This window comes from Rhinolophus sinicus, chromosome 16 (genome assembly GCF_057876585.1).
Source record: "Rhinolophus sinicus isolate RSI-liver-muscle chromosome 16, RSI-T2T, whole genome shotgun sequence".
Lineage (NCBI taxonomy): Eukaryota > Metazoa > Chordata > Mammalia > Chiroptera > Rhinolophidae > Rhinolophus > Rhinolophus sinicus.
This window is the reverse complement of record NC_142516.1, coordinates 3,250,324-3,267,429: the sequence shown is the minus strand read 5'-3', so window position 1 is coordinate 3,267,429 and position 17,106 is coordinate 3,250,324. Positions and strand designations below refer to the sequence as shown.

General features: G+C 56.3%; 1 protein-coding gene across 18 annotated transcripts; it reads right to left on the bottom strand.

Annotated features, from left to right (window-relative positions):
* Positions 1–6,539: 6,539 nt before the first annotated feature.
* LOC109439852 (globoside alpha-1,3-N-acetylgalactosaminyltransferase 1 (FORS blood group)) lies at positions 6,540–15,708 on the bottom strand. 18 transcript variants are annotated; one of them, XM_088792875.1, is made up of 9 exons: positions 14,813–15,684; positions 14,485–14,636; positions 13,893–13,958; positions 11,593–11,667; positions 9,752–9,802; positions 9,638–9,673; positions 8,933–9,067; positions 7,469–7,840; positions 6,540–7,187 (listed from the first exon to the last, which is right to left on the bottom strand). In XM_088792875.1, exons 2-9 carry the CDS (start codon positions 14,568–14,570, stop codon positions 7,079–7,081), a joined length of 930 nt encoding a protein of 309 aa, XP_088649001.1. In that variant the 5' UTR covers positions 14,571–14,636; positions 14,813–15,684; the 3' UTR covers positions 6,540–7,078. The 18 variants fall into 18 exon arrangements, with proteins under 18 accessions (XP_088649001.1, XP_088648997.1, XP_088649005.1 ...); XM_088792871.1 differs by having other exon boundaries at positions 6,540–7,840; positions 14,813–15,082; positions 15,518–15,683; XM_088792879.1 differs by adding an exon at positions 14,138–14,263 and having other exon boundaries at positions 6,540–7,840; positions 14,813–15,682.
* Between the last annotated feature and the right edge of the window lie 1,398 nt (positions 15,709–17,106).

The window sequence follows — 17,106 nt, the reverse complement described above, 5'->3', positions numbered from 1 at the left end:
TACCCCTATTCCAACACCCCTTCTCTACGGTCTGAGGGTCTTCACCCCTCAGATGGGAGCCAAGGTGCTCTGCACAGAAGCCCCAGATAAATATCTGTTACTCAACTCAATCAACGACCCACTGTCAAGAGCTAGAGGCATTGGACTTATGGAGTCAGAAGCGCCAGAGGCCACAGTCAGAAGTGGCTGCCATTTGCAGGACCAGCACCACGCTGGGCCCTTTGCTCCGTCTCACTGGTGCCCATGACAGCCCACTCTCTGGTGGGGAGCTCAGGGCCCTGCCCACTCTGTATGAGGACTGGGCAGAAGCCCACCAGGAGAGCAGTGGGGGAGTTCAAGCTGCACCACATCCACTTTTGGGCAGGGCCTCTGGGGAAGGGACCCCTCAAGTCTCAACCTGCCCGCACAGCCCACCCATCTGTACGGCTGCCTTCCATGTACCCCCCAGACCTGGGACACACCCCGCCCTGCGCTGACGGGAGAGCTGTCTGGGAACCACAGGTGTAATCATAGCTGCAGGGCCCCTGGAACCGGCTGAGAAGGGCCAGCTCAGCTTGCAGGCAAAGAAGGAAGCGGGAACTGCTGACAGCGGCAGGTCTGCCCCTGCCTGGCTGTCTGGCTGCCCATCCAAGTCGCCACCTAGTCACTGCCTTGGGGCCCCGCCTTGTTTGATTTCCTCCTCAGCATGTCACCGCTGTAATGACTGTGCTCCTGGTCTGTTTACAGATGAGTGTCAGCTCCTCACAACTGGAAGGTGAGACCTTTGTCTGTGCTGCTGCTGCTCAAAGCAATAGTGGCCTGGCCACAAGGTCACAGCGCCACCTGCTGGCGCTGTGCCAGGACGTGCAAACCAGGGGAGCAGGATGTCTCTGATCCCAAACCCCAGGGTCCATTCACACCCACAACCCCCAGCTAGGGGCAAGTCCCAATACCACCTTAAAATCCAACTGCTCCCCCTGTACCCGTGGGCACCTGGGTACCTGGCCTTCATGGGAAGAACCACTCCAGTGTCCCTGAGGTGGGTTGAATTGTGCACCCCTAAAAGGTATGTTGAGGTTCGACACCTGTGAATAAGACCTTATTTGGATATAGGGTCTTGGGAGATGTAACAAAAGTTAAGATGTAAGATGAGGTCATACTGGATTAGGGTGGGTCCTAATCAAAACCAAATGATATCTTTTTAAGAAAAGGAAAATTGGACACAGACACACAGAGGAGGCCATGTGAAGATGGGAGCAGAGTTTGGAGTGATGAATCTGAAAGACAAGGAATGCTAAAAAAACCACTAGAAGCTGGAAGAGGCAAGGAAGGGTCCTCTCCTAGAGCCTTCAGAGATAGCACGGTGCTGCTGACACCTTGATTTTGGACTTCTGGCTTCCAGAACTGAGAGAATAAAATTCTGTCGTTTTGAGCTACCCACTTTGCGGTCCTTTGTTACAGTAACCCCAGGAAATGAATACAACGCCCACTGGGCCCACCCCCACCTCTGATAACCATGGCCAGCTGCAGCCAAGCCAATATTCGGGGCAGAGCCCCCAGGAACCTGCTGCCGATGCAGGGTTTGATCTGGGGCAGTGAGGATGGAGGGCAGGTGAGTGCTCACAGGTCTCAGCCCAATTACCATCCTTTCTTCAGCATCTCACCTCCTTGAACCCACTCTGACAACAGGACACCTTCATCTGGAATATCTCTCTTCACCCACCCACTGCCCACACGAATCCTGCCAATAACCCGTGATTGATCTCAGAGACAGACCCCGCCCCAGGTGAGCCTCAGTTGAGACCACAGCCCCAGCCGCCCAGGGGACCTTAAAGCAGAGGCTCCCAGCTGAGCCGAGACAGATCCCGGTCACAGAGACTGTGAGACGCTCAACGTTTGGTGTTGTAAGTGCTAAGTCAGGACAATACTGTCACACAACACAGACAGCCTGCACGTCCCTCCAGGCCGCGTCTGGCCCTGCGCTCCTGGCTCCCTCCCTCCTTGCTGCCCAGCTCTTTCCAGCCACTGGTTGATTCCTCTTCTGCCTCCAAGTCTCTGTACTTCCCCCCCCACCCCCCACTGTTCCCAGACGCGTGCAGGGCTGGTTCGTCTTGTCCTGCTGGTCGCAGATAGGTGTCACCATGCAGGCCTCATGGACCCCACGGAGGGGCCCTCTCTCCAGCACCTGCTTCATTTCCCTAGAGCACTTGCCCTTCTCCCCACCTGGATTTGCTTTCACCTGCCCCTCCAGGCTGTGAGCTAATGGAGGGCAGGGACCATGTAGGTCCTTTCAGCACCTACCCCAGGCCTAGCAGGGCCCCTGCTCACGGTGAGTGCAGGGGGCACAGAAGCTGAATGAATAAGGAAAGGGTCTCAGTGTCCCTCCCACCTCTGAGTGTCTCACATTGTGGACATGGAGGTTAATAATAAAAGGTACATGTTGGGATGGAGGCAGGAAGACATTCGAAATGACCCCTGGGTGTCCCTTTTGTGCTCCAGCTGCTCCATTGAGCACAGTGGGCACAGCCCACCCCCTGGTGGTCATCCTCAGCACTGCAGCCCCAAGCAGGAAAACCAGAAAACAAAACACACACCTTTGTTTAGATGTAGTCAAGGCAGCGGCTCTCTCCCGCGACCAAAGGGCAAAGGAACAGGACCTGGCCGAGCCAGGGGCGAAGTCAGGGAACTCAGAAGCCTCTCTCATTCCCCTCTTTCCCTCCACTGTCCTGATGTCCAGTTCATTCACCAAGCCTCCTCACCCCAGCCAGGGCATAACTCAGGACCCACTTCCAAATGAGGACCCCAAGGCTCCAACAAGGATGGCCCCAGGCCCCAAACCCAACCAGGCAGGGTGCTCTAGGGAAATGAAGCAGCTGCTGGAGGGCTGGCTCCTAGGTGGGGTCCAGGAGGCCTGCATGGTGATACTTATGCTGCAACCAGAAGGAGCCAGCCCTGGACATATCTGGGAACAATGTCCCTGGTCCCCAGACGAGTGGTCCAGTGCTCTGTCGCGTTCTGCACTCCCCAGGTCCCAAGACCCACAAACCCCCAGGCTGCCCTCTGCTCAGAAGGACCTCGAGGGAGCAGAACGCATTTTCCAGGGACTGGGAAAGCAATGGGTCATGATGGAGAACCAGGGACAAGGACTCTTCTAGGAGCGTGTGGGACCCTCTGTGTCACACCATCTGTGTACCCCAATTTATAGAGGAATAGGCTGAGGCCTTCTCTCCTGTAGCCCTCTCTACACTAGGGAGGGGGTCTTCTCCTAGGTCCAGGTGCCCAGAGTGCAGGATGCAGGACCCCAGACCCTGTCCTCTCCAGGCAGCCCTGGGGATGGCCCCAGCCTAGTCAGACCCCTGGGGACCTTGAGGACCCCTGACCATCAGTCTGACATCTCTCTCCCATGCTATGAACCCGGCATGTTGCTAGGAGACTGCATGCTCCAGCCTGATGGCTGAGCTGCCGCCTGCCTCTTTCTTCTTTCCCACTGTCACCTCCATCGTGTGCCTGCGTGGAGATGCCCAGAGGACAGACCCCATAAGGGAAGATGTGGACAGGGTCTCAGGGGCTCTCATTCCCAAAAGAAACCCCATGGGAGAAGTTGAGGCTGGCTTAGGAGGCCGGAACCCTCCCTACTCCTCTGGACTCTGCCCACCTTGTGAGCAGTCCCTGCCTCTCTCTTGGCCTCAGTTTCCCAATTGTACCAGGAGGGTTTGAATGCGGAACTGCGTAAGCGCGCGCTGAGCGTGGACGCGCCGCCGTGCTCCCTCCCCGCCGGATGGGGTGTGGCGGGGTGCATGCGGTCTTCCCTCCATCCGCGACGCCTGGGAGGGCGGTCAGGCCCGGCGTGGCACTCACCTGGCAATCTACCATCATCCTCAGCCCTGGCAGCGCATCGCCGGCCCCAGGGCGGGGTCCGGGGCTCGCAGAGGCCTCCCGCCTCGGCCCGCGCGCCGCACAGGGGGGCGCCCGGCAGCGGGGTTCATGGCGCGGCCTCCTGTCCCCGCCTGGCCCGGGGCTCCACGGCCCCCGCCTCCTGCGCCGCTCCCATTGTCTGCGCCGCGCCGCCAGCCGCTCGGGCCCCGCTGCTCGGTTTCGCCGGAGCTCCGGGGCTCCGGCTGGGTGGGCGGGGTCAGCTGCGGCCCCGCCCCACCCCCGCCCGCAGCAGGTGTGAGAGGCGGGCCCTACAGCGCGAGCCCGGGGGCGCGCACCAGCCTCCCTCCCGCGGGCGGACGTGGTGGGCCTCTTATCCACGGCCGGGCGCGCACACGGGCTTGCGCGTTCCCGCGGACAGTGCGTGCACGTGAGCCCCGCCTTGCTGCGCGCGCGTGCAGCGCACCAAGGACTCAGCGCGAGGCAGGTCCCAAAGGTCCCCTGCCCTCACCACCTGCTGTGTGCCTCCTACGCCCCCTAGGACCCACCCCAAACCCAACCAGGCGGAGTTGGCCGGGTGCTGAGCCGTGCGGGCGTGGAGACCTGGAGACAGGCAGGGGAGTCATGGCCTATACACCCCCATCCTTTCGTCCTGGTACCCATATGCCACCTGTAGGGGCAGCTGAGTGGATGGCTGGGATCAGGGGTACCTGGAAGCAGCAGTACACACCCGAGTGTATGCAGGAAAGTCAGGCTGCCCCTTCTGCCTTTCCTCTACACGTCCCCCACCCTTTTCTTTCTGGCAGGACCCCAGGTCCAGCCTGACCCTGGCTGCAGCCCTGGCTGGTGTAAGATGGCTGGAGGGAGCCCATGAAGGATGGGGCCTCACCACCCAAATGGGCAAATGTTGGGTGTAGTTGTTATTAGTGAGCCCCTTGGGCAGGCAGTGCTTTCGCCCCACTTTATTGATGAGCTGTGGCCTCAGCACTCAAGGCCACTCAGCTCTGAGTGACCAAGTCCAGCTGTGCACAGGGGACTCAGAATCGTTGCTCCTCACCATCCGAGCCCTACACTGACCATCAGAGGCCTTGTCCTGTGTTGGGGCTCCCCGGCTGGGTGACCTCCTGAGTCCAAGCACTTTAGGTGACTTCATCTCCCTGCTTGAATCCCCAACACACCCTCCTAGGGTCACTGACCCCATTGGAGGAGACTGAGGCTCTGAGAGTCACCACATGAGCTTGGCTGTCACAGGGCTGTGATGTGGCCCCACTGTGGCTTTGAACCCAGGTCAGTGTCATCCCAAAGGCTGTGTTTGGAATCCGAGGAGGTGGCCTCTGAGCCCGGCCTTGTATTTGTAATTTTGTCTATTTCTTAAAGTAACTCTTCAATTTAAAAAAACTTTGGAGCCCCCAAAACTGATCTTCCCTGGCAAGACTGGTGCCCATAGCTCAGATGTGATCCCATCAGACGGGCTGAGGGCAGCTGGAACTGTCTCCAGGCACTCCCACCTCCCTCCCCTGGGTCAGACTAGTTCCCCCACCTCCACCCCTTACTTCTTCCCACCCATGGAGCATCTTTGGCCCAGGCCCTCAGCTCCTTTTAAGGGAAGTAGCCTGGATGCTGGTTTGGTTCCAGGAGTTGGGTTCTACCACCCACTCAATTTACATCTGAGGGCTACACCTTAGGATGGGGACCAGGGTCAGCTATAGTCCCCAAGGGCTTGGGTCAAAGTTGAGAAGGCTCATCAACTGGGTCTGAAAGACTCTGGGCCCAAAGCTGGGCTGAGAGTGAGGCCGGGGCTCCCCTCTCCCCTGCAAGGCTGACACAGGGCCACCTCCTCCTGAGGCTCTCCCTGGTCACATCAAGGGGTCTCTTGCTGCTCGGACCTGAAAGCTCCTTAAAGGCAGGGCTGCTCCTTCAACACATCCCTGCTCCATAGGCTTCTCCTTCTCCTGGGCCAGGCCCTGACCGTCCACTGGGGACACAGAGGTCCCTTTGCCCAGGAAGCATCTTCTCTAGCCCAGGCTATGTCCTCACACTGGTCACTCAGTCTGTCCCACCCTTGTGATCACCAGCTAAACCACATGTTGCAGGAAGAGTGGGCTTGGGGGTGGCACCCAGCTTTGCCAGGGGTGGCCAGGTGGGTGGGTGCTCATCCTGATATGGCCACAGAGTGCACCCCTCCCTGCCTTCCATCTCTCCTCTCTGTGGCAAAAATGCTGCTGCTCCCAGGGGAGGGGGCCCTGGGCCACCAAGCTCTGAACCCACACCAGGGGACAGAATCACCGTGAGGCTCTGAAGTCACTCGGACCACGCTGGTGACGCTGCCCTTGCAGGTTCTCTAATTCTGGGCACAGACAGCAGTGGCCTCAGAGGGCTGAGGCTGACTGGATACAGGAGGGCTGGCAGACACATTTGTTATATGCTCAGGGAATGAACGCCCACGGGGTGTCCAGCTGATGGGCTCTGCTCTCCTTTGACTAGCTGGGAGGACGACATGTCCGGCAGCACGATGCCACTTTACCCAGTCTCCCAGGAGAACTGGGATGAAATCCCATCTTTTGCAGCAGACAGCTTTAGCCTAGGTTTTCTGGGACACTGTCTGCCCTGCCCCATCCCACAAGTTGATTGTATTTGAAATCCAGGCTGCCTATGTCCCCTGTGGCTGCAGCACAGACACTCGGATGTGAAGGTGAAAACCCCTGGTTAGGGCATAGGACATACCACCTTTATTAAAACTGCCCCAACCCTCTAACAAAGAAGGCAGCGAGTGCCAGGGAGGGTGGTCACCACTGGGTGCAGCTGCACTGGAAGTCAGAGAACCTAGACCCGGTCCATTTCACACCGGGGTCCGGAGTGAGGCATTGGTTCCCCGTGACTGGGGGACATCAGAGCACTGGAGTCCTGCCGCCAGAGAAAAGGGGTCCAAGATGCGTGACAAGTGCAACTTGAAGGTGACAACAGGGGACAGGCACTGAGTAGGGCCAGACTGCAGAGCCCAGCCCCAAAAGGCACGTCTGCTGGGGAGCCTGCGGGCCCTGCCGTTTTTACCTCTGCTCTCCCCTCTCATGTCCCACCTTTCCTGAGCCACACTGCTGTGCGGCGAGCTTTGCGTTCTCCTCATGTGGGCACAGCCCTTTACAGTTTACAAAGGCCCTTCCACATCCACTTTCCGGTTGGTCTCTCCTGAGAGACTGAGAGGTAGGCAGGACAGGGCTGGTCTCAGCTAAGGCTTGAGAAGGAAGGCACTGGGGCCAGCTGGGTGCAGGCTTGGGGTCCCCATCCATGGCAGCCTTGGCCGTGCTGTCAGCTCCTCAGCCAGGTGGAGTCGTCCACTGTAGAAAAGCGGATCAGCTTCAGGCTGGATGGCCGGGGCTTCCTGTCATCCCAGAGATACTCAGGGGACAGCACTTTGGAGGGCTTGTGCGAGATGAAGCGACGGTTCAGGTGGCTCTCCTCCTGCCAGGCCGCCATGATGCCGTTGGCCTTGTCTGCCAGGATGGCCATGTGGCAGCCTCTAGTAAACTCATATACCCTGCCCACCCGACCCCCAAAGACCGCCCCACCATAATAGAAGTCCCCTTCACTATCTGCCACAAAGGCGGTGGAAACATGCCTGCGCTCATAGGGGAACTGGTGTCGGGGTACGGCGTAGTAGCCCGGATGAATGGCAGCCACTAGGTCTCCCAGGGTCTCAGGGCCCCATGGGTTCCGGAACACCATGTCCACACTGAGGCAGAAGAGGTAGTCCACCTCCCGGTGAGCCCTCTCGGCGATGTGCTGACTGATGGTCTCCATCTGGCGCATGGAGACCTCCTCCCAGCTGGAGTGTTGCCGGATGGGGATGACACTGAGCAGGCGGCCTGGGCCCAGCGGGACCCGGGGGATGGCCTTGGGGTCATCCGTGAAGATATAGTAACGCACCCGGTAGCCATGCATGAAGAACCGCTCAGCCGACTCTAGGAAGCGCTGGACGCAGCCAGTGTACCTGGTGGTTATCACCCATCACCACGGGGGCCCCAGCAGGGCCACTGCCTGGGTCCCCATTACGTGCTGGTACCGCACAGGGCCTGGAGATGGCCAGGCTAACTGACCCTCTCAGCTCCCCACCTCCAGGAGTCACTCAGGTCTGACCCTCAGCTTTGTCGTCTGTCAAATGCCCACAATCAGAGCACCTACCTTTTAAGACTGCCATAAGAATGCTACTTAATGATGACTCTTATACTCACAAACCGGCCTAACCTTTCCTGAGCACTTACTAAATGCCAGCAGGGTTCTAAGGGATTCTTCTCTTCTTGGCACCTCATAAATTCACTAGAAGGCAGGCACCATAGTCCCCATTTCACAGGCAGAGACACGGTGCCTCAGAGAGGAAAGGAACCAGGATGCAGGTAAGCGGCTGCATCAAGAGAGAGTGAGTGGTGCTGGTGGCTCAGAGAGGAGGAAACTACGTATGCGGCCCTATCCTCCAGGCCACAGCTCATTGGACCAGGGCTCACCTGGCTCTAAGGGGGCCATCCATCATCTGGCCAGCACGTTGGGCCTTGGGACCCATCATGGTCCTAGAAAGGGACCCAGAGGGAGGCTGCCAGGGGGTGGCTCCTATAGGAAGGGCCAGGTAGATTGAGGGAGGAAAAGAAAACAGGAGAAATCCAGAGTAGGCAGGCACAGGGCGGTGGGGGCAAGAGCATCCTGAGGGAGCGGCCAGCTCTGCCTGGGTCTCTTCACCTGCCTGCGGCCAGACCACAGACTCCCATTTATGTGAGGTGGTCTGGGGGGTTTCCATTCTTTCATACCAGCCTGGACTGCTCAGGGGAAGCAGAGAAGGGTGAGGGGGCAAAGGTTCCCTCCATTCCCTCACCTGGGCTGCCTCCCCCTCCCCTTCCATGCCAGGGCCAGACCCCTTCCTCCAGGAAGCCCTCCTCCCACCGTCACACTCTACTTTCTGCCTTCCCCGTGTGCAGCAGGGCCTCCCTGGTCCCTGGGCGGGGTCCTGTGTCCAGGTCCTGCCTCTCCCCAGGCTGTAAGTTCCTGTGGCTCAGAGAGAGCTACCCCTCCTCCCACCCAACCCACTACTCACTTCCCTACGGCAAATGCCGTAAGCCCGATGGTCAGGTTCAGCGGCTGGTAGATGTGCTGCAGAAGCTCCGGGTTGAAGGTGCCCTCGGAGATGATGGGCGCCAACCATGGCGTGAGCGTCAGCAGCTCCGTGGGCCTGGCAGCAGGGAAGGCCACGGGGACTGACACCCTGCCCTTGTGAAAGCCTCGGTCTCACCCTAGCCCTGCCTCCCAGGCTGTGTGGGCCTCAGTATCCTCGGGTGCAAAATGGGGGTCATAACAGCTCCTTCCCAGGGTGGTCGGGAGGGCCAGGAAGTAACACACGTCCGGTGTCTAGAGGAGCCTGGCAGGCCAGGCGCCAGCTAGTGCCTAATAAACGGGGTTATCAATATTGTCATTAATGACGGACTGAGCACCTGCTATGCAGCAGGCACAACGCCGTGCAGTTTACAAACCCCGTGTCATCTAGTCCTCCAGCCTCCTGTGAGGTGAGCATTATTGTTATTATTATTATCCACCTGTACGGAAAAAGCCCAGAGCAGTTGGGTCCCCTGCCCAAGGTCACACAGCTAGTGACAGAACTGGACTGGAGCCCAGGTCTCAGACTGCCTGGACACCAAGGCCACCTGGCACCTCCACCACCCCAACGTATAAGTCAGAGCTCTGTCCCCCACCTGCCATCCCAGGTCCCTCTCTGTGCTGCACCCAGACCCTGATCAGTGCCTACCTCTGTTCCAGCAGCTTGGGCTGAGGATACGGTGACCTGGAACCGAGAAGGACTGGTGGTGAGGGTAGGCGACCCCCACCCCGGAGACACAGGGGGACATGACAGTCTGCTTACGGGGCCACAGGCTGGAACGGCTTCTCCCCTTTGTACTGAAGCTTCATGTTGCTGGTGGGCAGAAGCGAGAGATAGTCATTAGTGCCGGGGTTAGAGCCATTAGTGAAGCTGAGATTGACCCAACACCCCCACAGGACAGGCACCCCCCCCACTCCAGTTCCATGTGGATTCTTTCCAACTTTCTCCACTGCTCTGCCTGCTCTGCAGGGGCTGGGCTCCTACAGAAACCATCTGTCCAGGGTCACTGAGTGGCAGGGTGGTGATTCCAACCTGGGGCCATTTGTCTCCAAAGCTATGCTCTTTCAACCACGGGCACTCTGTAGGAGCCTGGCATTGGGTAAAAGGTTGGAGAAGGTGCAAATGACCGGTGAGCCCAGTTCTGCCAGTTCCTAGCCTGGGGACCTTACTTAATCCAAGCCCACAGTTGTCGGGCACAGTTATACAAACACTAATCAAAATGCTATGAAAGTTTTTTGTAGATGTAATTAACATCTGCACCCGCTGACTTTATGTAAAGATTATCCTGGATAATCTGGGTGGGCCTGATGCAATCAGTTGAAAGGCCTTAAGAACAGAACTGAGGTTTCCCTGAAGAAATTGTGTGGGTGGCCTGCAGCGTCAGCTCTTGTTCTTCCTGCCGGCCTGCCCTGCGTTCACACTGGTCTGGCCACTCCCACAGTTGAGCAGGCCAGTTCCTTTTATCTATCTATCTATCTATCTATCATCTATCATCTATCTATCTATCTATCTATCTATCTATCTATCTATCTATCTATCTATCTATCTATCTATCTACCTACCTATGCATCTATCTATCTATCTATCTATCTATCTATCTATCTATCTATCTATCTATCTACCTACCTACCTACCTACCTATCATCTATCTAACCACCTCCCTTCCTCCCTCCTTCCTGCTGGTTCTATTTCTTTAGTGGAACCCTGAAGGATACACCCACTTTTCCTCATCTGTAACGTGGGTAACCATCCTAACCCTCACAGCTGTGAGGCTGCTATGAGGGATGTGTCAGGGGCTCGAGCCCACACCCAGCAGCCTGTGGGGTGAGCCTCCACTCACGTCAACCAAGGCCCCCCTGGGTAGAGAAGTGAGAAGGGGGTCCCTGAGGAAGCAGATGGTAAGCTGCACAGTGTCCAGCTCTGCCACCATTTGGTGGCACAGAGACCTGGGGCCAAACATTTGACTCCTAGGGGTTTAGTTCCCTCACCGGGGAAAATAGAACTTTCTGTATGGAGTTGTTCCCCAGGGGTAGAGGTGAGGCCCAGAGAAGGGAAAGGCCTGCCCCAGGCCACACAGGGAGCCAGATCCCGGGAAAGGCCCTCTGTAAGGCTCAACTACCATTCATTTAGGACTTTTCAACATCTCATGTCTGATGGGACGGCTCAAGCCTCCTTGAGTTTTCCCATCGATGCTTTTTGTGTGTGGTAAAATATACACAATAAAGATTTACTGTTTTACCCATTTTCAGGTGTACAGTTCAGTTGTGTTACATACATTCACATGGTATGCACCCATCCCCACCTCCATCTCTAGAAAATTTTCATCTTCCCAAACTGGAACTCTGTCCCCATTAAACACTAACTCCCCTTTGCCCCACCTGGTAACCATTATGCAACCTCTGTGTCTATGAATTTGACTACTCTAGGGACCTCATTTAAGTAGAATCCTAAAGGATTTGTCCTTCTGTGCTAAGTCCATACTCTAGAATTAACTTTTTAAAGTTGATCCATCAAACTGGCCCTCTCCCCTAGTTTCACACAAACAAGCACAGTTCAGGTCCCTGCTCAGAAAATGATGGTGGTCAGAAGGGAGGACCGAGTACCTGCCAGCCCAGCAGTCCACTCTTCCCTCGCAATGGCTCCCCCCATCCTCACAAGGCCAGACTTGCTTCACCTGCCTTAAAGAATTAGACATAACATACCAAAGCCACAGACGAGCCCCAGCCAAAAGAAGGAACTTCGCATTTCTAAACTTCTGAATGTAATATAATTAAAAGTCCAGAAGAAACCCAAATGAAGAGGGGAAGACGTGACCATCAAACACAAACAAAAACCTCCAACTTCCACCTGTGAAAAAAACAACTCAGTAGAACCAAGAGACTGTGGGGACAGAGCCCCAGAGAGCAGTTTCCAGGCTCTCGGCCTCACGTGGAAAGGTGCTGACTTGGTTATTAGATGGCCATCAGCTGTAATCAGATGGCCATCCACTGTGCCTGGGTGGCCATCAGCTGTTACTGGTTAGCCATTAGCCACTAATATAACTGCCGTGGCTACTCTGGTTGGTTGCCAGAGAAGCGGACTGTGGATTGTGGCTAGCAAGTGTGGTTAGTAAGCGGATTGTGGATTGCGGATCGTGTGGATCCTACTTCCTGTGTCTCGCCTGGCCACCAGGGAGACTGGGGTGCAGGAAGACCCCTCGTTGGGTACTGGTGGATGTTTGCTTTTGTGTCTCAACCAGCCGCCCTCGAGAATATAGTGGTATGACTCCCCTATCTATGGCTCCATGGGTGTTCCTTTTTGGCCTCACCAGATCCTGCGTTCTTGTGTGGGGAGCGGGAGCTGAGTCCCTGCATGACAAGACAGACTGGAAAGGAAAAAGAAATGTAGCAGATGTGCTCAGCCAAGGACCATGACAGAGAACTGTAAACAGGCCAAAGAGAGCAGTCATGTCCAGGAAGAGGAAATTCAATCTGTGGGAAGGCGTGGGGGAAAGGAGGGCCCCTTCGGTAGGAATCAAACAAATGAAATTTAAACCAGAGATACCGTGTTTCCCCGAAAATAAGACCCAACCAGAAAATAAGCCCTAGCATGATTTTAATGCATCTTTTGGAGCAAAAATTAATATAAGACCTGGTCCATTTCTCGACTCAGCAAGCTGGTTTGGTTTTAGCTTTTCTAGTTTCCAGTTTGTTTTCCACTTTCACATGGTGTTACAGCACTGGCCCAGGGGCAGTGCTGCCTGGGGTATGTGTGAATATGAGTGTGTGTTGTGCCCTGGTCCTTCCGGAAAGCAATCTGACAAGATAGATCAAGAGCCTCTCCATATCCTCTGGCCCAGGAAGGGAATATATCAAATGGAAGGATCATTAAGATGGAAAAAGCTTTACCAAAACTGCTCATTACAAACTAATGTAGAACACTGGGTAACTGCAAACAACCAAAATCCCCAAAGTTGTTGATGGGAAAGGGGTTCCCCAGCCCCTGAGTGGGATAAAATGGTGACCACGAAGAATAAGAATGCACTTCTGAAAAACAGGACAAAAATCCTATTTTTGGTGACACCTATTTTCAATAGCAAGCAGGCTTTCTGCTTTTAGAACCAAGTAAATGCACATTTTGTTCATTTAGAAAGTGCAGCAACCAACAAGCTGACAGTGAACGTCCTGCATGGGCCACTATAGCTGTATCCTCCTTAAAAAAAAAGAAAGAACTTTGGATTATAGTATTAACTCAAGCAGATGGGACCCAAAAGGGTTTTTCTTTTCTTTCATCTTTTCTGCCTTCCAGCTTCCTGACTTACTATATTTTGTTTTTATAATAAAACACAGCTTGTTAATTAGTAGTCTATGATCCATATTTTAAACTTTCCTTTAGCTATCATGAAAAACAAAAGACCAGGGGCCAGATGCTCCCTTGAGACTGATTTTTCTCACTCTCAACTGTCCAAAAGTCGGATGCGTTATGTGGGGAAGACTTTCGTCACATGTTAATTTGTTCCTTGAATCCACATAGAACACAAAATTGAGCTAACTGGCCAAGTCCTAAAGCACTGTTCACTGAGCACCTACTATACGCCAGGTGCTACCCCAAGCTATTTACAAGCACCATTGCACTCCATGCTCCCAGAGGTCCAGGATGGGTGCCTCTACCATCCCATTTTACAGATGCAGCAAGTGAGGCTCAGAACTATGCAACATGCTCAAGGTCCACTGCAGAGGGAGCACTGCAAGGACACCTGAAGACTAAAACAGGGCAGCCCATAAATTACCCAAACACTTATCACACTGATCAGAACCATGAGCTTAGAACCTAAGAACCTGCAGGCAAAGTGTCCTTAAAACTCTCCCATCTTCCCTACTCGGGGTAGCCCACATGGCCCCAACTCTCCTAGCCCCATACTTACAAGATCTCTGGGCAGGGGAGATAATAGGGGACGTAGGAGAACGGCAGCCAGTTCTTGACACATAACCTGGGAAGGAAAAACACCTGCTGATTCAACTCTGCCCCAAAGGCTGAACATCTAGTTGGTGCACTTTTGTGGGAGTGAAGGCCCCAGTGGTGCATCTGGGGGTTCCCCATCACTCCTCAGGTCTGGCTGACCTTGGAGGACAAAGCCTCCTGGTCATCCAGCCGGCAGGCATTGTTCACCTGTGCAGTCATTCACTCCTGAGCAGGAATGTTCTCGAAGCCAGACCCTGCACACAAGGCAGGGTTGGGGGACGGGGGGGAAGGGCAGCCCTGGGAACGTCACAGGATGAACACACAGGGTGAATTCTGGAGCAGAAACAGGCGTTCCTCATTAACACAGCTGACTGATCAAGGCAGAGGAAAGACCAAGTGCAAAGGCCAGGAGGCCCATACAAGGCAAAATTCAGAAGCCTAGTCCCATTTTACTGGGGTTGGGAGACATGTGTGCCAGGAGAGGTGGGTGAAACCTGGGGATCCCCTGAAGGGATCAGGTTTGGGGGAGGGAGGGCTTCATGACACATACTCACCACAGAGCATAGAGGGCAGTGCCCACCAGCAGGCAGAACCCCAGGCCCAGGGCCAGTCTGTGGCAGCGCATGGCTGGGTGCAGCATCTGAGCCTGGGCATCTGCTGATACTAAGCGTGCCTTAGCGAACCAGCCCTCCCCTCTGAGGAACACCTGCAAAGGAATGCTTTCTTATCCAGAGGACAGTGGCCCCACCAGGAGAATGTGGATCCCAGGTCCAGTTCTGGAGGCTTCGGAGGCAGCTCACACTGGCTCAGTGCTCAGCCTAAGCCTGCGGCTGTGCCTTGGGCCAGGCACTCGGGCGGGGCCAACACCTGCCCTACTCTCACCTAGGCTCTCAGGTCTCCCTCCCACTTCCTCCCTTGGGCAGGAAGCGCGGGGCGAGGCGCCTGGAGGATTCCGTGGGGAACCATGAGGGCACCAGAACTCAAGCCCAGAGCCTGCACTGCCGGGACGCGGCGTAATGTCCCGGAGGGAAGGGTGGCAGCAGAGCATTCTTCCGGGAGGCGGGGCCTGGGCGCTCCAGTTCTCACTGGCTCCATAACGTTGGGCAAGTCAGTCACCACCACTGCCTCGGTGATCTCCTCGGATTCAAGAGGCTGGGTTGGGGAGGAGGGAGGACAATACGCATTGCCAGTGATGACATGCGGGAATGGCGGTACGCGCTTGGCAGGGTGCCGGTCACAGCTCCCACGGGACCCTTGCAGCCTAGCGGGGGTCCGCCCGACGTCAGAGAAAGTTCCTGGGGCTGGGGTTTCGGTGGCCTCAGGCAACCCCGCTCCTTCGCCCTCCCTCTGCGGGCCTCAGTTTCCCCACTTGGGCCATGGGGCGCAGCGTCCTCCAGGCCTCCGCCTCGATCGCCGGCTCTGCTAGACTTTGCCTTCCAAGGGGCTCAAGTCACCGCGGCAGCCGCGGGGCCACTCCGCGGACGCAACGCCAGGCCCGAGCTCCATCCGCCCCAGCCCGGGGCGCTCCTCCTCCGCTACAGGGTGGGGCTGAGGGAACGCGACTGTCCCTGCAGGGTGCAGACTCACCCCCTGAGGCTACCCGCGTTAGGACGGACGGAGGGGCGCACCTTGGCCCGAGACGAGGGACTCCGCTCGCCAGGGGCCCCGCGTGACACAGTGGACGCGCCGAATCTCTGGCAGTGAGCGGTTGGGCCTGACTCAAGGCCGGCGGCCGGGGGCGGGGCCCGCGAGAGGACAGAGGACCCGCTCGCCCCGCCCCCGGCCTCAGCCCCGCCCCCGGCCTCAGCCCCTCCGCCGCCTGCGCGCCTCTCCCACCGGCCTCAGCCCCCGGCCCCGCGGGGGTTCTCCTGGGTTCTGCTCTCAGCTCTCTGAGTTGGGGCCTCGCACACAGCGGGACTTGCTCGGGGACCCGGCAAGAAGGGCGGGTCCGGGAACTCAGGGTGCGGATGCGGGCCTGAGAGAAACGATTTGGGAGAAAAACTTGAATGTTTTTAGGAAAGTATCGAAGCACTCACAGGAAAAAAAACAGCTGGACATAACACTGATTTTCAGTTTAGGAGCCATCATTCCTGCTTTGCTCAGGGCCTCTGAGCCTGGCGCCCAGCCTGAGTGACTAGGAGAGAGCGGCTCCGGGAATCTCCTGGCTGCTTTATTTCCTCCCCTGTAAATAGGGTTGGACATCCTTTCCTCCCACGGCATGTGGTAACATTGACCCCAGTTCACCCCGGAACTGCAGGATCTCCAGGGGAACCAGACCCTCTTACATCTCACCAAGGGTGGGCCAAGCGCAGGGGGCGGAAGGGCGGGGGGGGGGGGGGAGGGCCTCTAGGCAAAGGCCTTTGCTTAGGTGTGGTGAAAGAGGGGGCATACAAGGGGACAAAAAGGACGGTGCCCTAGTGGTCAAAAAGGGAGCAGTACCAAGGGAGGCAGTGGGAAGAAACCAGATACAGAGAAACAGCACGGAAGACAAATCAACCAAGGCTCAAGGTCACAATGATGTAGCTTGAAGTTGCAAACCCAGATCTGTCTGGCACCTGGGCACAGCCTCCCAGGTCCTTCAGGGCTCTTATTGCCCATGACTTAGGGTTTCCCTTGAGGACCACAGGTTCCTGGAAGGCAGGTCCTATTTCCCCAGATTCTGCAGCTTCCTGGATCAGGCTGGGGAACTGGTGAGTGCTAGCTGAAAGGTCATGCTTCCATTTTTAGCTGAAACACTGGTTCCCTGGGACCTGGTCTGGGACCAATTGGTTTGTTTTTCTCACTCAGTTTAAGTTTGCAAAGTTCCCAGGTGTACCTTCTAGAGCAGGGGTGTCCAAACCGCGGCCCGCGGGCCAACTGCGGCCCGCAATCCATTTTTAATTGACCCGCAGCAAATTCCAAAAATACATTTTTACTAAAATAAACCAGGTGAGGCAATACATACTTCACCTCGAGTGAGTGGCCCAGCTGTTTGTGTATTTTACCGCATATGGCCCTTGGTAAAAAACGTTGAAAAAAGTTTGGACACCCCTGTTCTAGAGACTGGTCCCTACCTGGTAATAAAGTGAACAAGATGGGCAGACCAAGCAGTCTGCCAACTGGCCACAGCTGTCTCCTGGCCCAACCAGGATTCTCTGCCCCCCCTCCCCCAAAGAGGACAAATTCAGCCTAAGGAC